At 35.2% G+C, this 18,697-nt stretch overlaps 1 protein-coding gene across 1 annotated transcript in view; it reads left to right on the top strand.

Moving 5' to 3' along the window:
• Positions 1-17,986, top strand: part of RAB10 (RAB10, member RAS oncogene family) — a 60,048-nt gene extending 42,062 nt beyond the window's left edge. Inside the window, exons 3-6 of the mRNA XM_006197177.3 lie at positions 11,647-11,785; positions 15,728-15,817; positions 16,137-16,238; positions 17,537-17,986. Coding sequence (XP_006197239.1) covers positions 11,647-11,785; positions 15,728-15,817; positions 16,137-16,238; positions 17,537-17,620 — 415 coding nt within the window. The 3' untranslated portion in view covers positions 17,621-17,986. The remainder of the gene's footprint in view (positions 1-11,646; positions 11,786-15,727; positions 15,818-16,136; positions 16,239-17,536) is intronic.
• Positions 17,987-18,697: the final 711 nt, after the last annotated feature.

The following is an 18,697-nucleotide window of genomic DNA, read 5'->3' as shown; positions in this document are numbered from 1 at the left end:
GACTAGATAAAGAAGTTGTATATAGACACAATGGAATACTACTCAGCCATAAAAAAGAATAAAACAATGCCATTTGTAGTAACATGGATGGATCTGGAGATTGTCATTCTAAGTGAAGTAAGTTGGAAAGAAAAATAGCATATGATATTGCTTATATGTGGAATCTAAAAAATGACACAAATGCACTTACCTACAGAAGAGAAACAGACTCACAAACATAGAGAACAAACTTATGGTTACCAGATGGTAAAGGGGATGGGAAAGGACAGATCAGGAGTTCAAAATTTGCACCTCTTGGGAGTAATGGAAATGTTAGCTACCTTGGTTGTGATGGTGGTTTCACAGGTGTATACATCTATCAAAATTCATCAAATTGTACATCTGAAATATGTGTAGTTTTCTGTACAGGAATTATACCACAATAAAGATGTTTAAAAAATGAAATAAAATGTTACTAATAAAGTAAAATTATAATGCAGTATTTTTCAGTAAATATTAGGTGTTCTACATACATGTATTAACCCAATAAATGCAGTGACCTTGTGAAATATATGTTGTTCCTTTTTTTTTTAAACAGCCGTATTGCAGTATAACTGACATACAATAAACCGAATGTATTTAAAGTGTACAGTTTAGGTAAGCTTTGACATATGTAAAAATCTGAAACCATCACCACAATCAAGATAATGAACATATCCATCACCTCAAAAGTTTCCTCAAGCCTCTTTGTAATCTCTCCTTCCTCCCTATCCCCAGTCCCCAGGCAACTACTTGACTGCTTTTTGTCACTAGACCTGTTTCCATTTTCTAGTGCTATATACAAATGCAATCATATAATGTAATTTTTTCTTTGTCATTCTTTGGGGGGAAGGGGTTTGGCTTCTTTATTCAGCATAATTATTTTGAAAATTATCAATGATTTTATGTGTATCAGTGGATTCTCTACTTTTTATTGCTGAGTAGTATTTCACTGTTAAGATATATCACAACTTGTTTATTCACTCTAAATCTCTGTCTAGGCAAATGTTTCCTTTTCTCTTGGGTTATCCCTGTTTTATGGATAATGAAATGGGAGGTATTTTGGAATGATTTAACCAAAGTCTTGACAACGTGTAAATGGTAGAACTGGGATGCAATTAAAATCTCAGAATGTAGGGTTGAGAGTGACATTATTGCTATACTGCCTTCTATAAATAGTACAAATTGTCAGTTGATTTTGCTGTTCTTTTCAGTTACTGTCATTTTCCTTTTTTCATTGCCAGTCAGCAGTTGTGTTAAATTTGAGTTCATGTTGTCTTAGGTTTTACTGTAATAGGACCTACTGTAGAATGATTATGAGGATAAGCGAATGATACATGCAAAGCACTTAAAACAGTCTGGTGTAGAATTAATATTCAAGAAGTCATAGCTGTTATCATTTGGAAATTACCCATAATAGTAGCATTTTTGAGCAGAGGAGGAAGTTTGCAAAGGAAATTGCAAAGCTATAGTTGGAGAGTTAGAAGGAGATTTAGAAGAGAAAAATGTCCCAGTATGCAAAAGACAGTTTCAAAAAGTTTGGTGTAATTAGAAGTAGAATATGTCTAACCAGAATGTCTTCATTTCCTGACCATGTAGTTAGAAATACAGTCTTTATAACATCCTTAAAATTTAATACAAATTTAAATAAAATTTAGACATTTTAAAGCATTTTCTAAATTTAATGATTCTTTTTGAAGCATAATCTCCTTGATCATTGATTTTTTTCCCCCTTTAACTGAGAAATAACTCAGTAAATGAAATATGCTTCATATTCTCTTTCATTATAATTAAAGTGACCTCAAGGGAAAGGATGTCAGTTACTTATTCTGAGTTTCAACTAGCTCCCCCCGCCTTTATTTTTAGCCCCACGTCTTATTCTGAACTTGACCCTACATAATATGTTTCAAGCCCCTCATAGGCTTTGCTTCAGTGATTGCCTCTCTTCTCAATTGTACATAATTTAAGACAATTTTCAAACTTTTTTGACAGTAAGATACATTTTACATTATGACTCTGTGACTTAATATACATGTACATGTATATGTAAGTATGTATATAACAGAAACAAAAGCATACAAGACAGTATTTTTTTCAGGTATACTTTTCTTTATATAATATATAAAACCTTTGCCCTGCTGAGTATGTCCTGTTCCTGCTTCTACACTCTGTCTTCCACAAACTTTCCCTTCTCTTTCTTGACCTTATGGCTTTAAACATTATTTTCCCCTATCATTTTAGTCTCTGTAGCTTTTAGAAGTAAACATAACAACTAACGCTTGTTTTTAAAAAGAGAGCCTTCCTCAGAAGATGCTCTTTTGGAATAGTATGTCGTCCAGTGTGTCCTTCAAGATTAATCTAGAAAAGATGTCTCCTGAACCCATAAAACTCAAGTATTGTACAGAAATGATAACATTTCTAATTTAGAGCTAATTTTTAGATATTTTAAATAGAACCTCTCTCAGGAAAAAGACACTTCAGAAGGAAAATTTGATTTATTCTAGGTGTTCATGTATACAGCTGACTGCTTTTAATTTGAAATATCCATTTTCTTATAAAGTTTAGGAGTGACTGGTTACAATTTGTGATTAATAGTTTTTAATAGGTTAGCATTATGCCAACTGATTTTATTTCTTTGGGTTGGCATGCATATAACATTATAGGGAGAAAAGAAGTCATGTAGTGCCAGGTTAAGAGATCTGGGATAAGCCACGTAATTCAAGAATGCTTTTATATTAAAACCCCATTGCTCGTAACTTATGATGACAACAAAATTCAAAATGCTGTCCTCAGCTTTACTGTTTTGCTTCCAGTTGCTACTAAAAAGCACAGTGATTTTTCTCTCTCTCTAGTTTGAATGAATGTATTTAGATTCTTGTTTTGGCATCAAAAATTCTTATTCTGTGTTTGAATATTAGTTTTGGAAGCTTTCTTTAGTCTGTGCTAAAGCTTTGTCTTATTTTTCTTTCCTTAAATGATCTTCACTTCTCGCTTTCTTTTCAGGAATCTTCTAGGTTAGCTGTTACACAACAGTGGAGATGGGTCTCACTCTGTCCAAGGCACATGTGGGTAGGCCTAAAATTAGCTTGTTTGGTTGATAGAGAAGCAGCTGTGGCTTTTAAAGTCTCAGATCTCAAGAAAGTTTCTACCACACACTATCTCTTGCTATCTACATTTTCCATAGAGCAGTGGGTCCTGCCAGGAAAACAGAGTGAGTTACTCTGAGTCTCCCTTTTCTTTCTCTTTTTGTTTTTTTTGTTTGTTTTTGTTGTTGTTTGTTTTTTTTTTTAAGGGGGGGGTCAGAAATTTTTGCCACTGTTAGCATCTGTATCTTGTACCAGCAGCAAATTTTAACCTTCAACACAGTTTCCAGAAACCAGTAGTATCACATTGTAGAGGAATTAACCATTTACCTACACAAAGTGCCAGTTAACATGGGAATCATCTTTGAGTCTTCCCATTCCGTTAACCCCAACATCCAACTTAGCAATTACTGTTGATTCTGTTTCTAAAATACGTCTGGATTCCATACACAATATGCCATATCCATTGTTGTCCCCAGTCCAAGTCACTGTTACTTTTTGGACTATTGCAGTAGGCTTTTAATATTCTAATAGGTCCTTACTTCCCCTTTTGCCTTCTTCCATTACTTTCCCATGTGACAGCCATAGAAACCTTTTTCAAATGTAAAACTGATCATGGTTGTCATTCCTTCACCTGTTTATAACCATTTTGACTTTACATTATATTTCAAATGAACGTCCAAATTTCAAATCCAAACTCCTGCAGCTTAGAGTGGGCCCCCGCCCACCATTTGACCTTATTTTTTGCTCCCTTGTGTATATACGCTCTACCCCTAGCTGATCTTTCAATTCCATGAACATAGCAAGCTCTTTTCCAATTTAGGACCTTTGTACATGCCCTGTAGACCCCCCTCAACCCACCCAACTGGAGCTAGACTAAGCATTCTGAGGTACCACTCCATTCCAGAGGCTTCCCATTTCAACAGAAATAAATTTGAAAACTCCAGGTTTTGGCCACTGCCCCTTCTGACCTCTTACCAGCTCTGTTCCATCCTCTGTGGCCATTTTTTCCTTTCGTGCGTATGCTACGACCCTTTTTGGGGGATGAAGATGAGCATAATTTAAACCCATGGTGTTTAGAGTGTAGAGAAATAGCATATATGTGAGGAATAACTTTATTATGTTACCAAAAGCACAAAGTTAATAAATTTGGGATCTCTGCCTTACAGAGCAGATTAATGTTGTCTCTGGCCTGTTCTAGTGCTGTCATTGCTGAGATTAAAAATACCTGTTATAATAGCAGCCAGAGTACACAGCTTCCCTGACCCTGCGTGTGGGACTAACAATTAAGGAAATAAGCTATTTTAGTTCCTGGGAAAATATCACTTCTTCCATTATATGTCAGTTGGGGAAAAAAGGGTTTTACAGCATTCTCTCAGCTGGGTATCTGTTATTTTATGTCAGGAAAATTCAGTTGCCATTGGTTTATAATTTCAGAAATGTGATTATGCTTTGTAGACTGAGAAGAAAAAAATTTTAATAGAAAAGGAAAACCAAGTGAGTGGTTTTGAAAACAGGCTCAAAACCCTGTGTAATATCGTGACATAAAAAGATAATGTGAACATATGGAATGTTTAATTGCTCTTCAGATAATTAACACCTGCTTTTGCTTCTTGGTGTCAACCTGCTGTCTTTAGACCTGACTGTATTTGTGTATGCAAACCTAAAAATGTTTTGAGCATGAATAAGCAGCTTTGACTATTTTTAACCCTGAGCAAAGGGTCACCAGTTAGCCTTAAGGTAGTGAGGCAGGAACTCTGTTTCTGGTTTGAAATAAATTGTTGACTGCCTTAACAGTTGGTAGGAGCTGGTATGAAGAGGATCAAGGAAAACGATAATTTTAAAAGTTAGCAAGCTTAGGGTGTAAGAGGTTTTGGAAGATGGAGGAGACAAAAATCAAAGCACAGATGGAGTAGCTTGCCATGATTTTCTTTCTTTTCGGAGGGGTCATTAATATTTCAGTGTCTTTTATATTAGTATTTCATAACTAACCAGCATTATAATATAAAATTTCCTCTCAAGATGCCATTGTAGTTTCTTTACAGTGTGTTCTTTCTTGGTGGAGAATTTAGTCATGGATTTGACACTGGTGTGTATATAATTTACTAATTGTATAATGTGAATGTATGAGGAAGTAGGAAGCATGTAACAGCTAGAAGTGTTGAGGGTGTTACTCATAGTGGAATGCTGTGGGAGATATTCTCCCTAAATTCTTATTACTTAGGACAGAGGTTGAGATGCAAAATTGAAATGTATCCCTTCTACATTATAGCTCTTAGATATTGGAAACCCAGGTCCTGTACATTCTTTGTCTTAGACAAGTGCATTTTTGGCTGGGACTTTAGGTAGGAAACTTTAACCCCTCTCTAAGGGGATAGAATTATTAGTTGATTTAAACTTCTTTTTACCAATTCAGAAGAGAACTAAACTATGTCTATTGTGATAGGACACATTTTTATGGTTTTTTTTTCATGAGAGCATATATAATTACACCTTTTTTTAAGGCAACTTGTAACTAAATGGGTAAGATTAATAAAATAAAACAAGATTTTAGAATTGAGAAAAATGAAGATGTAAATATACTATCCCTGGAGGACAACTCATTTGCTGTGTCAGTTTGTGAAATTTCCCTATAAATTTCTTGGTGATTGGTGGCCAACACACAAAAAAAAATGGGGTCAGGGAGGGAAGGCTACCAACAATGTATTGTTAATTCTTTTTAGAAATAATGTAGAGAAAGGTGGAAAGAACAGATCATAACTAATGCACTGTAAGTTTTCATTAAGCTACTTGTAATGCTTCTAATTAGTTGACAAAACATTAAAGGTAATGGAGATAAAAATTGTGGTCTAAGAACATATATAAGTACAAATGCATACATATACGTATGTGCGTACGTACGTGTGTGTGTGTGTAGCTTCTGACTGATCTAACCTAATTTAAGTGTACAACATAGAATTGAGACCGAGTCAATTAGATGGTTTTTGTTAAATGACATTTCTTTTGGCAGTTTTTAGATAGATACTTCATTACCTGCTAACTCTGCTTTTGCACACACACACCCATTTTTAACATGGTAGACAGAACAACTTTTCTGAAACGAGGTTATTTCTTTTTGTAAAACCTTCCAATGGACTTCCCATCTCACTCAGAGGAAAAGCTGAGGTCCTTGCCAAGGCCTATAAAATCCTATACGATTTGCACTCCCTTCCCCATCTCTCTATCTCCTTACTAGTCTGCCTTCACTCATTCCATTCTAGTCACGTTGATCTCCTTACTGTTCTTCAACCATGCCTCAGAACCTTCACATTTGTTCTTCCCTCTTCTTGGAACGCTGTTACTGCAGGTATTTATATGGCTCACATCCTTATTCCCTTCACTTCCTCTCCCTTGTTTACAATTTCATTTGCTTGCACCATCCCCAACATCAGTCCCTAGTCTCTCTACTTTTTGCCTTTTTGGCACTTTTCCTCCTGAAGAAGTGCAATTCCAGAAATAAATTTCTTCCTTCCTTCCTCCCTTCCTCCCTCCCTCCCTCCCTCTCTCTCTTCCTCTCTCCCTCTCTCCCTCCCTCCCTCCCTTCCCTTTCTTTTTCTTTCTCTCTTCCTTCCTTCCTTCCTTCCTTCCTTCCTTCCTTTCCCAACCCCCAATAGAATATAGACTTTTAATAAGGGAGGAATTTTTGCTCTGTTTACAGCTTTTTCTCTAGAGCCTAGAGTAGTAAATACTGGTAGAGTGAATAAATGAGATTTTTGTGTTGTTTTAAAGGGCAAATCCATATACTTTGACATGAAGTGAGCAAGTGACAAGGCTGAGATTCTCTTAAGAAAATTGAAAAGTCCAGCCAGATCTTTAACTTGGCTTAATGAAAAACCGTTTTATTTTACCTTTATGCAGAAATAGGCTTCAGGCAAAGTCAGGGTTTTCCTTTTGAGGCAATATTGATTACAGCTTAAACATAGACAAGTATTAACTTGAGAGAGCTCTTCATACCATAGACGTAGAGCATCTACAGAGATCGTTATTATTTAGGACATCTTTGAAAGCACAATTGAATTTTGAGTCACTATAATGATACTATTGCATCTCTGCATATTTTTATACTATTGGTTCTTTGGGGTTATCTGTAACAAATAACTTCAGTTATCCCTCCTAATTGTGAGTGAAAAAACCAAAGATCCAGGAAAGTTAAATACCTTCAAGGTCACCCAGCTGAAAGGATTGGAACCTGAGGATAAACTTGGATCTGACTCCAGACCCATGTTCTGTATGTATTCTTGCATAATGCCTAGCACATAGTAGACACTTGGTATATATTTGAATTGATGGATAAATAGATGGCAGATGTGTGAACATGTAATGCATACCACAATTAAGTATAAGGAGTATTGATGTATTGGTGGTTCTGTTATATTCCTTGCTACTCATATTTTTAGGCGTGTGAGCGTTATTTTTAAAATATGTATATTTTCAAGGGTTCTGTGACTAGATTGGAGTGCCTTGATTTTAAAATTTAATGAAGAACCTGCTGGGTAAGATTTTGAAATACTGATTCATTAACAGACATTCGAGTACTTACTCACCATGTAGATACTGTGGATTCTGCAGTGAACAATACAGATCTCTGATGGAACTTGTATTTTAGAGGGCATGGAAGGCAGTGAATAACTCTGTAATAAGTGATATGCAGAGAAGTAAAGTAAGGAGATGGAATGGAGAGAGACTGGATGACTATTTAAATTGGATGGGCAGAGAAGTCTTCACTGATAAGGTGATGGTTCAAATGCAGAGATGAGGAGCCAATCATGTATAGGCTGTGGGCAAAGCGAGTATAGAGGCTCTCAGGTGGGGCCAAGTTTGTGAATTTGAGGACATGAGAAAAATGTGGCTCTAGCTGTCAGGGAAAGGAGTGCCTCAGAATTTGGGTGAAAAGTGCAAATCCAGTAGCACTTTGTAAACTTCAGGATAAGAATTTTGGAATTGGTCCTGGTAATAATGAATTGCCACTGGGAGTTTTGGTTTGTTTTTTAAGCCTAGTCATGTTTTCCATTTGTTTGTTTTGTAATGGCTTTATTGAGACATAATTTATATATCTTATAATTCTCTCATATAAAGTGTACAATTAAATAGTTTTTTAGTATGTTTACAGAATATATTCACCATTATCATAATTTGAGAACATATTTATACTCCTGGAAAGAAACCCCATACCCTTTAGCAGTCTGCCCATCCTGCCCAAACCCTTCAGCCAGGGCAACCACTAAACCTATTTTCTGTCTCTGTAGATTTTCTATTCAGGACATTTCATATAAGTGGAACTATACAATGTGTTTTTTTCTGTCTGGCTTCTTTCACTTTAACATAATGTTATCAGGGCTCATCCATGTTGTAGCATATATGAATGTTTCATTACTTTTTATGGCTGAATAACATTCCATTGTATGGATATACCTTATCAGTGTATGATTTGCAAATTTTTTTTCCCTTTTGTGGGTTTTCTTTTTCTTGATAGTGTCTGTGGAACTACGGATCTTCTTAATTTTGACGAGACCCAGTTTACTTATTTCTTTCCCGTTGTTTGTGCTTTTGGTGCAGCGTATCTGAGAAGCAGTTGCCAAAGCTATGATCATGAAGATATCCCCCTATGTTTTCTTATAAGAGTTTTAGAATTTTAGCTCTTACATTTAGGTCTTAGATCTGTTTTAAATTAACTTCTGTATAGGGTATGAGGTGGAGTCTGACTTCATTTTTTTGCTTAAAGATAGCCAGTTGTTTCAGTTCCATTATTTCCCCAGTGAAGCTATTGGAAATTTTTAAGCAGAAAAATGATAAGATCAAACTATATTTAAAGAAGATGACTTTGGCTACTGTGTAGAGAATGTCATCTCCTACACCTCTGAATGTTAGAATGCTAGCAAAAAGATCCTGAGAATGAGCAGAAACATGGTTTCTGAAAAGTCATGAGAATAAAATGTTTCAAGAGGAAGTGGTAACTCTGTAGAACCCTGCTGAATGATTACTGTACGTATAAAGGGACTAGATACTGGCTTTGCCAATCAGAGACTTAGAAAGAGCAGTCTTGGTAGAATTGTAGTAATAGCAGTTGGATTAGAATTCTTTAAGGAATAAATTTGAAGAGGCAGAAACTAGAGGTAACTATTTAAAGAAGTTTGCTAGGAAGATTTTTTTTTTGTAGGTGTAGACAAGCTTGTCCTAAATTGTATACGGAAATGCTAGAATAATTAAAATAACTCTGACAGAAAAATAAGTGAGAGGAACTAGTCTACCTGATTTTAAGACTTTTTTAGCTACGTTAATCAAGACAGTGCCATATTGGCGGAGACATAGATACACAGGTCATTGTAACAATAAAAAACCCAGAAACAAATTGAACCATGGCCTACTGGTTTTTGCCGTAGGTGTAAAAGCAATTCAGTGAAGAAAGGATATTTCTGTAAAACATTTTCAACAAATGGTGCTAGAGCATTGGGCATCCATGAGCAAAAAGGTGATCTTCTACTTAAAATTGATACTTTGTGCTAAAATTAATTCAGACTGTATTGTTAATTTAAACATAAGATGTAAAACCTTCAGACTTAGAAGAAAACATAGGAGAAAATTCGGGGGACATAAGATTGGGTGAAAAGTTCTTAGACATAACACTAAAACCACAACCCTAAAAGGTAAAAAATCAATAAATTGGACTTCAACAAAATAAAAATTTTTTGCTCTACAAAAGACTTTGTCAAAAGAAACTAGTTACAGACTTGGAGAAAATATTTCCAAACCACATATCTGACAGAGGACTTGTATGAAAAAGAACCCTCAACACTCAATAGTTCTGTTTTTTTTAAGGCAAACTATCCAATTAGAAAATAGGCAGAAGATATAAATAGACATTTCACCAGCGAGAATAGATGGATGGCAGATAATTACATGAAAAAATATTTATCATTAGCTATAGAGAAATACAAATTAAAATGATGAGCTATCACTACGTGCCCTGTTAGAACAACTAAAATATAGTGAGAAAACCAAATGCTGAGGAGGATGCAAAGAAACTGGATCTCTCATACATTGCTAGTGGGAATATAAAGTGGTATAGCCACTCTAGAAAAGCTTGGCAGTTTCTTAGAAAGTTAAACATATATTTACCACATGGCTCAGCAATAACATTCCTGAGTATTCATCTCAGAGAAATGGAAGCTTTTGTACATGAATATTCATATCAACTTTACTTGTAATAGCCCAAAACTGGAAACAACACGTGTCCTTCCACAGGTGAGTGATTAAACAAATTGTGATACATCCATACCATGGAGTATTTATTACTCAACAGTAAAATGGAACAGACTAGTATTACATGCAACAACTTGGGTAAATCTCAGTAGCATTATGCTAGAAAAAGTAAACGACCATTTCAAAAGGTTGCATTCTGCATGATTCCTTCTATATAACATTCTGGAAATGGAAATGGAAGACAGATTATTAGCCAGGGTGTAGGGACTTGGGTGGCGGGGGAGAGGAGTGATACAACAGTTTTCTGTCGTATTTGTGATGGTGAATACATAGATCTTTACCCCCTGAAAAAATTGCAGAGAACACCCAAGTACATGTAAAAAAGTGAACTCTAAATAAGGCCTATAGATTGTACCAATGTGAATTCCCTGGTTTTGCTTTTGTACTATGATGTAAGATGTTACCATTGAGGAAAGCTGAGTGAAGGGGAGACAGGACTTCTTTGTACTGGTTTTGAAATTTTCTGTGAGGCAATAGTTACTTTAAAATAAAAGTTTTTTTGTTTTTTTAAGTTTGCTGGGAAGGAGAACAGAGTAGTGCAGTGTTAGTTGGAGGAGGTTGTAGATTTGAGAATGGAATTTTTTATTTGTTTGAATTTTGCTTTTTAAGAAAAGATAGGGGAGACTAAAATATGCATATATGCGAGTTATAATGATCCATAAAAAGAAGTGATGCAAACAAGAGGGAAAGTTTTCAGGAGCAAAATATGTCTCTTAAATCTTTGGCCAGCCGGCATTGAAAAATACTGCTATTCACATATTTTTGTCTTGTTATTCATAAATGAGGTTATCTTCACAGCTTCTTGTAAATGATTCTAAATGTTAACTTGTTTATACTATCATATAGCCCTTTAATGTTCTAAAGATTCCACATGCTTTTGTATTACATTATGGAACTAGATAAATGGAATTCGACGACTTTTTAAAATCACACTTGTATTCATTTTATTATTCATAAATAACTTCAAGAATTTTTTATGTCACTTTTGACTGTTTTCCCTTCCAGATTTTCACCCAGTATTGGTAGGTTGTTAATTTCCTTAGACTAAAAAGTATGCATTCATATGTTTATGAATAACTTTAATTATTTACTGTTTAAGAATTAATTGAGTAATGGTTCTGTTTTGCTTTGTGTCATATAATGGATTTTAATCTCTGTTTTACCAAACTGTTCTACTGTCTTGCCCTTTATCTAGAATGTAGTAATATCCAAATGCTCAATACAAATTATTGGCTGTTTATTTCAGGGATACGGCAGGCCAGGAGCGATTTCACACCATCACAACCTCCTACTACAGAGGAGCAATGGGTATCATGCTAGTATATGACATCACCAATGGTAAAAGTTTTGAAAACATCAGCAAATGGCTTAGAAACATAGATGAGGTAAGACCTAGAAATTGCATAAACCCTACATAAGCACACGTTTGTGCACTTAGTTAAGAAGAATAAGTGTTCTAATTGATCTTTAGGATATAGTGCTACTATCATTATTATTGAGTATTTCTACTTGTTATAGGGTAATGTTGCTTTGTTACTTTTTGGCCTATCTTTTCTTAAAATTTTGGGCAGATCTGTCTAGAATCCTATTCAAGGCAATTACCAAATTACCCTAAAACTCTATACAATGATCTTATAAGATGGCCCCAAATAGAAGCTACCAGTGGTTTAACACACCTCTCTAAACGAATTCTTTCTCAGTGAATTTTTATTGAGTGAATGAATTACATTTTCGATAGTAATTTAAAAAATATATTTTTAAGTTATAAAAATGTCATATCACTTCTAGACATTTTGAAATATACAGAGTACTAATGTGGTAAAAACCTAAGAAGATAGTGCCATATCATTTCATGTGAAGATGTCAATTTTTATAAAGTTAAGTTGTGTGTCAGCACGTCTGTTTCTGTGCTACAGCATAGGTAGCTTCTTGTTGGAATTACTTTTCATGTCTTATTGCTGCCTTCTGTGCTTTGAATTTCATTAAGGCTAACTTTTAAAAGCAAGTTTTGGCTGGATACACAAAGATCAAGTCTTAAGCCAGTATTAGACCCAGGATAATAATATCTTCAGTGGTAGCAATCCTAAAGGCTCATGACTAACTTTTCCATTTCTACAAGAAGCCTTTTAGTATTTAATACCAGTTAATGACACAGATTTAGAAACAAGCAGAAGCCTCCGTTTTTAATTGCCTTAGCCTTTATTTTATAGTTTAGCCAAGTAGCATGTGTAATAAGAGCAGTTTATATAGAGACTATGCAGTGTTGTAGCAACAACCAGTTTTCCGATTCTGTGATATCACCTGACACTATTCTGACACTAACTACTCAGTCTTAGCATCAGACTCCACATGTCTAAGACCCACAGATTGCCCTTACTTCATTTGCAAGTCTTGTGTCCCCAGACTACCTGCACTTTTGTCTGACTTGGCTGCAAATTTCAGGGGTCTCATGATCCATTTTCAAGTTCGATAGTTTACTCAAATGACTCTCAGAACTCAGTAACACTATATTTATGATTTTGTTGTAAAGGATGCAGTTCTGAAATAGCTACATAGAAGAAATGCATGGGCAATGCATGAGGATTAGAAAACAGCTTCCAGGCTGTCTCTGGACATGTCACTGCCTTGGCACCTTTTTTTTTTTAAATTATTTTATTTTATTTTATTTTTATTTTTATTTTTATTTAGTTTTTTTATTTATCAATATTCCCAACTTTTTTTTTAATTGAAGTATAGTCAGTTTACAATGTTGTGTCAATTTCTAGTGTGTAGCGTAAAGTTTCAGTCATACATATACATACATTCATTTTCATATTCTTTTTCATTATAGATATTGAATATAGTTTCATACAAGATATTGAATATAGTTCCCTGTGCTATACAGTAGAAATTTGTTGTTTATCTACTTTGTATATAGTAGTTAGTATCTGCCAATCTTAATCTCCAAATTTATCCCCCCGGCAACCACAAGTCCTCTTGGCACCTTGATGTGTTTCCCAACCTGGAAGATACCTCAGCTTCATTGTTTCCAGGTTTTAATGGGAGCTTCATTACATAGTCATGGTTAATTAAATCATTGGCCTCTGGTAATTGAACTTAATCTCTAGCCCCCTTCACTTCCTGGGATGTGGGTCTGAAAGTTCCAACCCTCAGTGTTTGGTTCTTTTGGTGACCAGCCTCTATTATGAAGCTCTGTAGGGACCCTGCCATGAGTCCTTCATTAGCATAAATTTAGGTTAATAGAAAACAGATTGTTATGAATAACAAAAGATACACTCTTATCACTCACGAAATTAGGAGCTCTGTGCTAGGAATGAAGACAAAGACCAAAAATATGTTTTTATTATGCCACAGGCATATACATTTAACTTGATAGGCTGGATGGCTTAAGCTTCTCTGCATGAGAACTAAGATACATAAAACCCAGCCATTAAAAAAAAACCTTCTTCTGATATGTAAGAGATTGACTTTGGCTAATTTTCACTTTGTTATAGAAATTAAAATTTTAATAGCTGAATTGATCCAGTAGCATTTAAGAAAAGCTTATATATGGTGATCAAGAGGAATTTACCTCAGGATGCAGCATATGAATCAGTCAGTGTAATACACCATATTAATAAAAGACAAAAAACATATGATCACGTGAACAGACACCCAAAGAACAATTTGACAAAATCAGGCACCCTTTCGTGATAAAAAACACTGAACAAACTAAAAATAGAGAGAACTTCCTTAGCCTAATGAAAGATGTCTGTGAAAGTCCCACAGCCAGCATCATACCTGCTCCCTATAATCAAGAACATGATTAGGATGCCAGCTCTGGCTACTACTGTTTAACACTATACTGGAGGTTCTAGCCAGGGCATTTAAGCACAGGAAAAAAGGAGGGGGGCACCCAGATTGAAAGGTAAAGCTGTATTTGTAAATGATGTGATCTTGTATGTAGAAAATCCTAAGGAATCCACACACATCCACCAAAAAACGAAACTATTAGAACTAATAACAAAGAAGTTCAATTAGGTTGCAGGAAACAAATATCAGTATACAAAAATCAGTTGTATTTCTATACACTAGCAGTGAATAATCCAAAAATGAAATTAAGAATATAATTTCATTTACAATAACATCAGAAAGAGAAAAAGAAATGAAAAATTTAACCAAAGAAGTACAAGGCTTATACATTTTGAAAACCATAAAATGTTGTTAAAAGGAATTAAAGAAGATCTAATTATTTTGAATTTTTTTCTCTTTCATTGCCTGTGCTTTTGGTGTCATACCTAAGAATTCATTGCCAAGTCCAGTGTCATAAAACTTTTTCCTTATGTTTTCTTCTATGAGTTTACTAGTTCTGGGTCTTATATTTAGGTCTTTGATCCATTTTGAGTTCATTTTTGTATATGGTATTAGTCAAAGCTCCATCTTCATTCTTTTGCATGTTGATGTCTGTATTCTCAACACCATCTGTTGGGAAGACTATCCTTTTCCCCATTGAATGGTCTTGGCACTCTTCTTGGAAATCACTTGATGGTGTATACGAGGGTTTGTTTCTGGACTCTATTCTGTTCCATTTGTCCATATCTGTTTTTATGCCAGTAACACACTGTTCTGATTACTGTAGCTTTGTAGTAAGTTTTGAAATCAGTTAAGTATGCATCTTCCATACTTCTTTTCAAGATCGTTTTGGCTGTTCAGGGTCCCTTGAAATTCATACCAATTTTAGAGATGGATTTTTCTTTTTCTGCAGAAGATGTAGTACTTTGGTGGAGCAAACATTTATTTTAACTGATGTTTGTGCATGAGATCTCCTGGCAGTATAGCTTTTTGAGACTTTAAGGGCTTTGTAAAATTTTTAATTAAGTCTTCTTAATAGGGTAATACACATTATCCAGAATCATGATCCAGCTTAGGTTTAGATTATGGGTAAGAAATTACAGTTTCAAATCTTTTGCATATATCCTCTCTTTTGTTGAGAACATAACTAGAAACTAGACAGCCTTCTATAGGGGGCAAGTAATATTTGACCAGGGATATGCCTTAGGAATTGTGTTTATTTTTCTAGATAGTTTAAGAATTTGTATAGGCTTTTAGCATATGGTTTCAAGATGACTGCTTTAAAACTTTCAGACTATAGATGACTGAAGTGGGGAGGGAGTATAGCTCAGTGGTAGAGTGCATGCTTAGCATGCATGGGGTCCTGGGTTCAATCCCCAGTGCCTCTATTTAAAAAAAAAAAAAGAGAAGAAATGACACCATAAATTGAGAAAAAGTCATTTTTATTAAGCCATAATTCATGGTAGTATGTAAATTAATTTTTTATTTCATTTTAGCATGCCAACGAAGATGTGGAAAGAATGTTACTAGGAAACAAATGTGATATGGACGATAAAAGAGTTGTCCCTAAAGGAAAAGGAGAACAGGTAAGCTCTGAATGAAACTAATATGCTGCCCTTTCCTTGTGAAGATGGTATTGCATTTGATTGTTTTTACCATAGTGGTGATGGAGTCCACTGAGCTATTCACATTCTTTTTAAAATGCTGTTGGAAACAACAGCTTATTGTTTGAGTTGATTTTTTGTTTGTTTATTTTTGAAGGAGTCTTGGCCCATCGAAATAACCTGTTTTCTATAACCTAGTTGAGACTGTTACCTTTAGAATAATAATATCATTTAAGATACAAAAGTCATCAGTTGGCAACCTATATTGATAATTTTATATGATATTTTGCTTTTGTTTTAGATTGCAAGGGAGCATGGTATTAGATTTTTTGAGACTAGTGCAAAAGCAAATATAAACATCGAAAAGGCGTTCCTCACGTTAGCTGAAGATATTCTTCGAAAGGTAAGTTTCTGTTTTTATTTACCGCTAAGGTACCTGGTGACACAGTTGAACTTTTAGGCTTTTCTAAAGTACTTGATTTACATACAGAAATTGGGTTTGGGTGGTATTGTTTCTAAACGTTTACCTGTCACCAATATCTAATCCTCCAAAGTGAAGTAAGGAATTGGAACAGAGAGCCATCTAGAAATCTGTGGGATCTAGCAGTGGTAACAGTACTCCTACCTTTTAAAATTCCTAGCTTTTAACAGGATAAAAACACTGTTACACACACAATAGCATGGATAAATCACCCAGGCTGATAGCAAAGGGAAAAAGAAGTCAGACACAAAAGAATATGTAAAATACGGTTCTATGTATATGAAGATCAGGAACAGAAAAAAACCGATCAATGGTGATGAAATCCAAGTACTGGTTCCCTTTAGGAGGGTAGTACTGGCTGGAGAGGGACGCTAGGGAGCCTTCTCGGGGCATGTTCTGTCCTGTGTTTTGATCTGGTGGTTTCATGGCGTATACATCACTAGGCACAGTGAAGACTTGAATACTTTACTGTAGGTATGCTATCCCTAAGAAAATTTTGCTTTCATACATATGGTATAAGCTATCCATTTAAAATAGTATGTTCTTCTGATTATAAAAGTAATATTTAGGGTGTTGGGGAAATACAGGATTATACAAAGGGGAAAATAAAATCATTCATAAATTCACCTAAGGGTTAATTACTACTGTTAACATTTTGGTGTCTCTCCTTTTCATTTTTTCTATAACCATTTTTAACATGAATAATACAATTTTGCGTTTTGCCCCACCCTATTTCCTCCACTTAATGTTAGTATATCAGAGTGGAGATTGCCTTTTTAAAGCTATGGTACCATGATATAAGCTTCAGTCTCAAAAGGCAAGTAAAACTAAACAGAAAAGGGCTGTTTCACGTCTCTGAAATTAGACATGATCCATCACTGGCTTTATACATGTGCTAGATGCTGTTTAAGCAGTGAGTACTCAGGGGGGAGGGCTAGGGGTAACATCTCTTCACAGGAGTTAGGGCAGAGACTTCAGAAGCTCTACAAAGGGAAGCCAGGAGGCCTCTGGACATTTCCCAACGTGGAAGAAGAGGGCAAAATGAAGATCAGAAACAAAGCTTCTGTTTCTTTACTTTGCCTGAGAGAGAAAACCTATCTCATGTGACTATAATTGCATTTTGTTACATAAATCAACATTTATGAGAATATTTCTGTTGATCTTGATTTACCCACGGCAGTGTTTTTTCACGGGCTGCTTTCCTTGTGTGTTTGTTGCAGACCCCTGTAAAAGAGCCCAACAGTGAAAACGTAGATATCAGCAGTGGAGGAGGCGTGACAGGCTGGAAGAGCAAATGTTGCTGAGCGGTCTCCTGTTCCATCAGTTGCCATCCACCACCCTGTTTTCTCTTCTTGCTGCAAAATAAACCACTCTGTCCATTTTTAACTCTAAACAGATATTTTTGTTCCCCATCTTAACTATCCAGTCCACCTATTTTATTTGTTCTTTCATCTGTGACTGCTTGCTGACTTTATAATTTTCTTCAAACAAAAAAAATGTATAGAAAAATCATGTCTGTGAGTTCATTTTTAAATGTACTTGCTCAGCTCACCACTGCATTTCAGTTGTATTATAATCCAGTTCTTCTTATCAACATTAAAACCTATAGCAATCATTTCAACTCTATTCTGCAAATTGTATAAGAATAAAAGTTAGAATTAACAATTTTATTTTGTACAACAGTGGAATTTTCTGTCATGGATAATGTGCTTGAGTCCCTATAATCTATAGACATAGCAAAAGAAACAAAAGCCAGGAAAACACTCATTTTCGCCTTGAATATGTAAATGGGGTTATTTTTGTCCTGTGCCTTATGTGGAAAGGAACTTCTTTGGTTTTTCCTTTTTTTTTTGTTTGTTTTGGTGGAAGCATGTGCAGGAGACATATCGAAATATAAAGCATTAAAATGTTTGTGGTTTGCTTGGCTGTAATATTCAGAGTAGTTAAGTGAGGACAAAGGGTAATGCAGAAAGGATGGCTTTGGTTTGCTGCGTCTCATTTAAGTGGCCTTGGTATTTAAAACTATTCCTACCGCCAGTTCTTTTCCTTGGCCACTTTTTCCTCGTGTCTCTTTCTGCATGCTGCTTTATTTGCTTCTCCCTCACCACTTCGTGGTATGAGTTATTTAAAAATGAAAGGGGCAAACTTGTAGGTTTGTCAGATTTAACACAAAGCACTGATTTAACTTGCTAAGTAAACTGAAAGATAAATTCTAACTGCCTACTATCAAATGTCAGTTAATTGTGTCTTCCTCTCATTTTCTCTCCCCTAAACCTTCTGTCCCAGATTCCTTTGTTTGCTGTTTGACTTCATGTTCCTCTTCTTCCCTCATTGTTCCCTTCCTGTCTCTCCATTGAGTTTATGAAATGGAAGAGTTAATT

The sequence above is a fragment of the Vicugna pacos genome, chromosome 15 (genome assembly GCF_048564905.1).
Source record: "Vicugna pacos chromosome 15, VicPac4, whole genome shotgun sequence".
Taxonomy (NCBI): domain Eukaryota; kingdom Metazoa; phylum Chordata; class Mammalia; order Artiodactyla; family Camelidae; genus Vicugna; species Vicugna pacos.
Note: the sequence above shows the minus strand (reverse complement) of the source record. Positions and strands in the feature narration are given on the sequence as shown.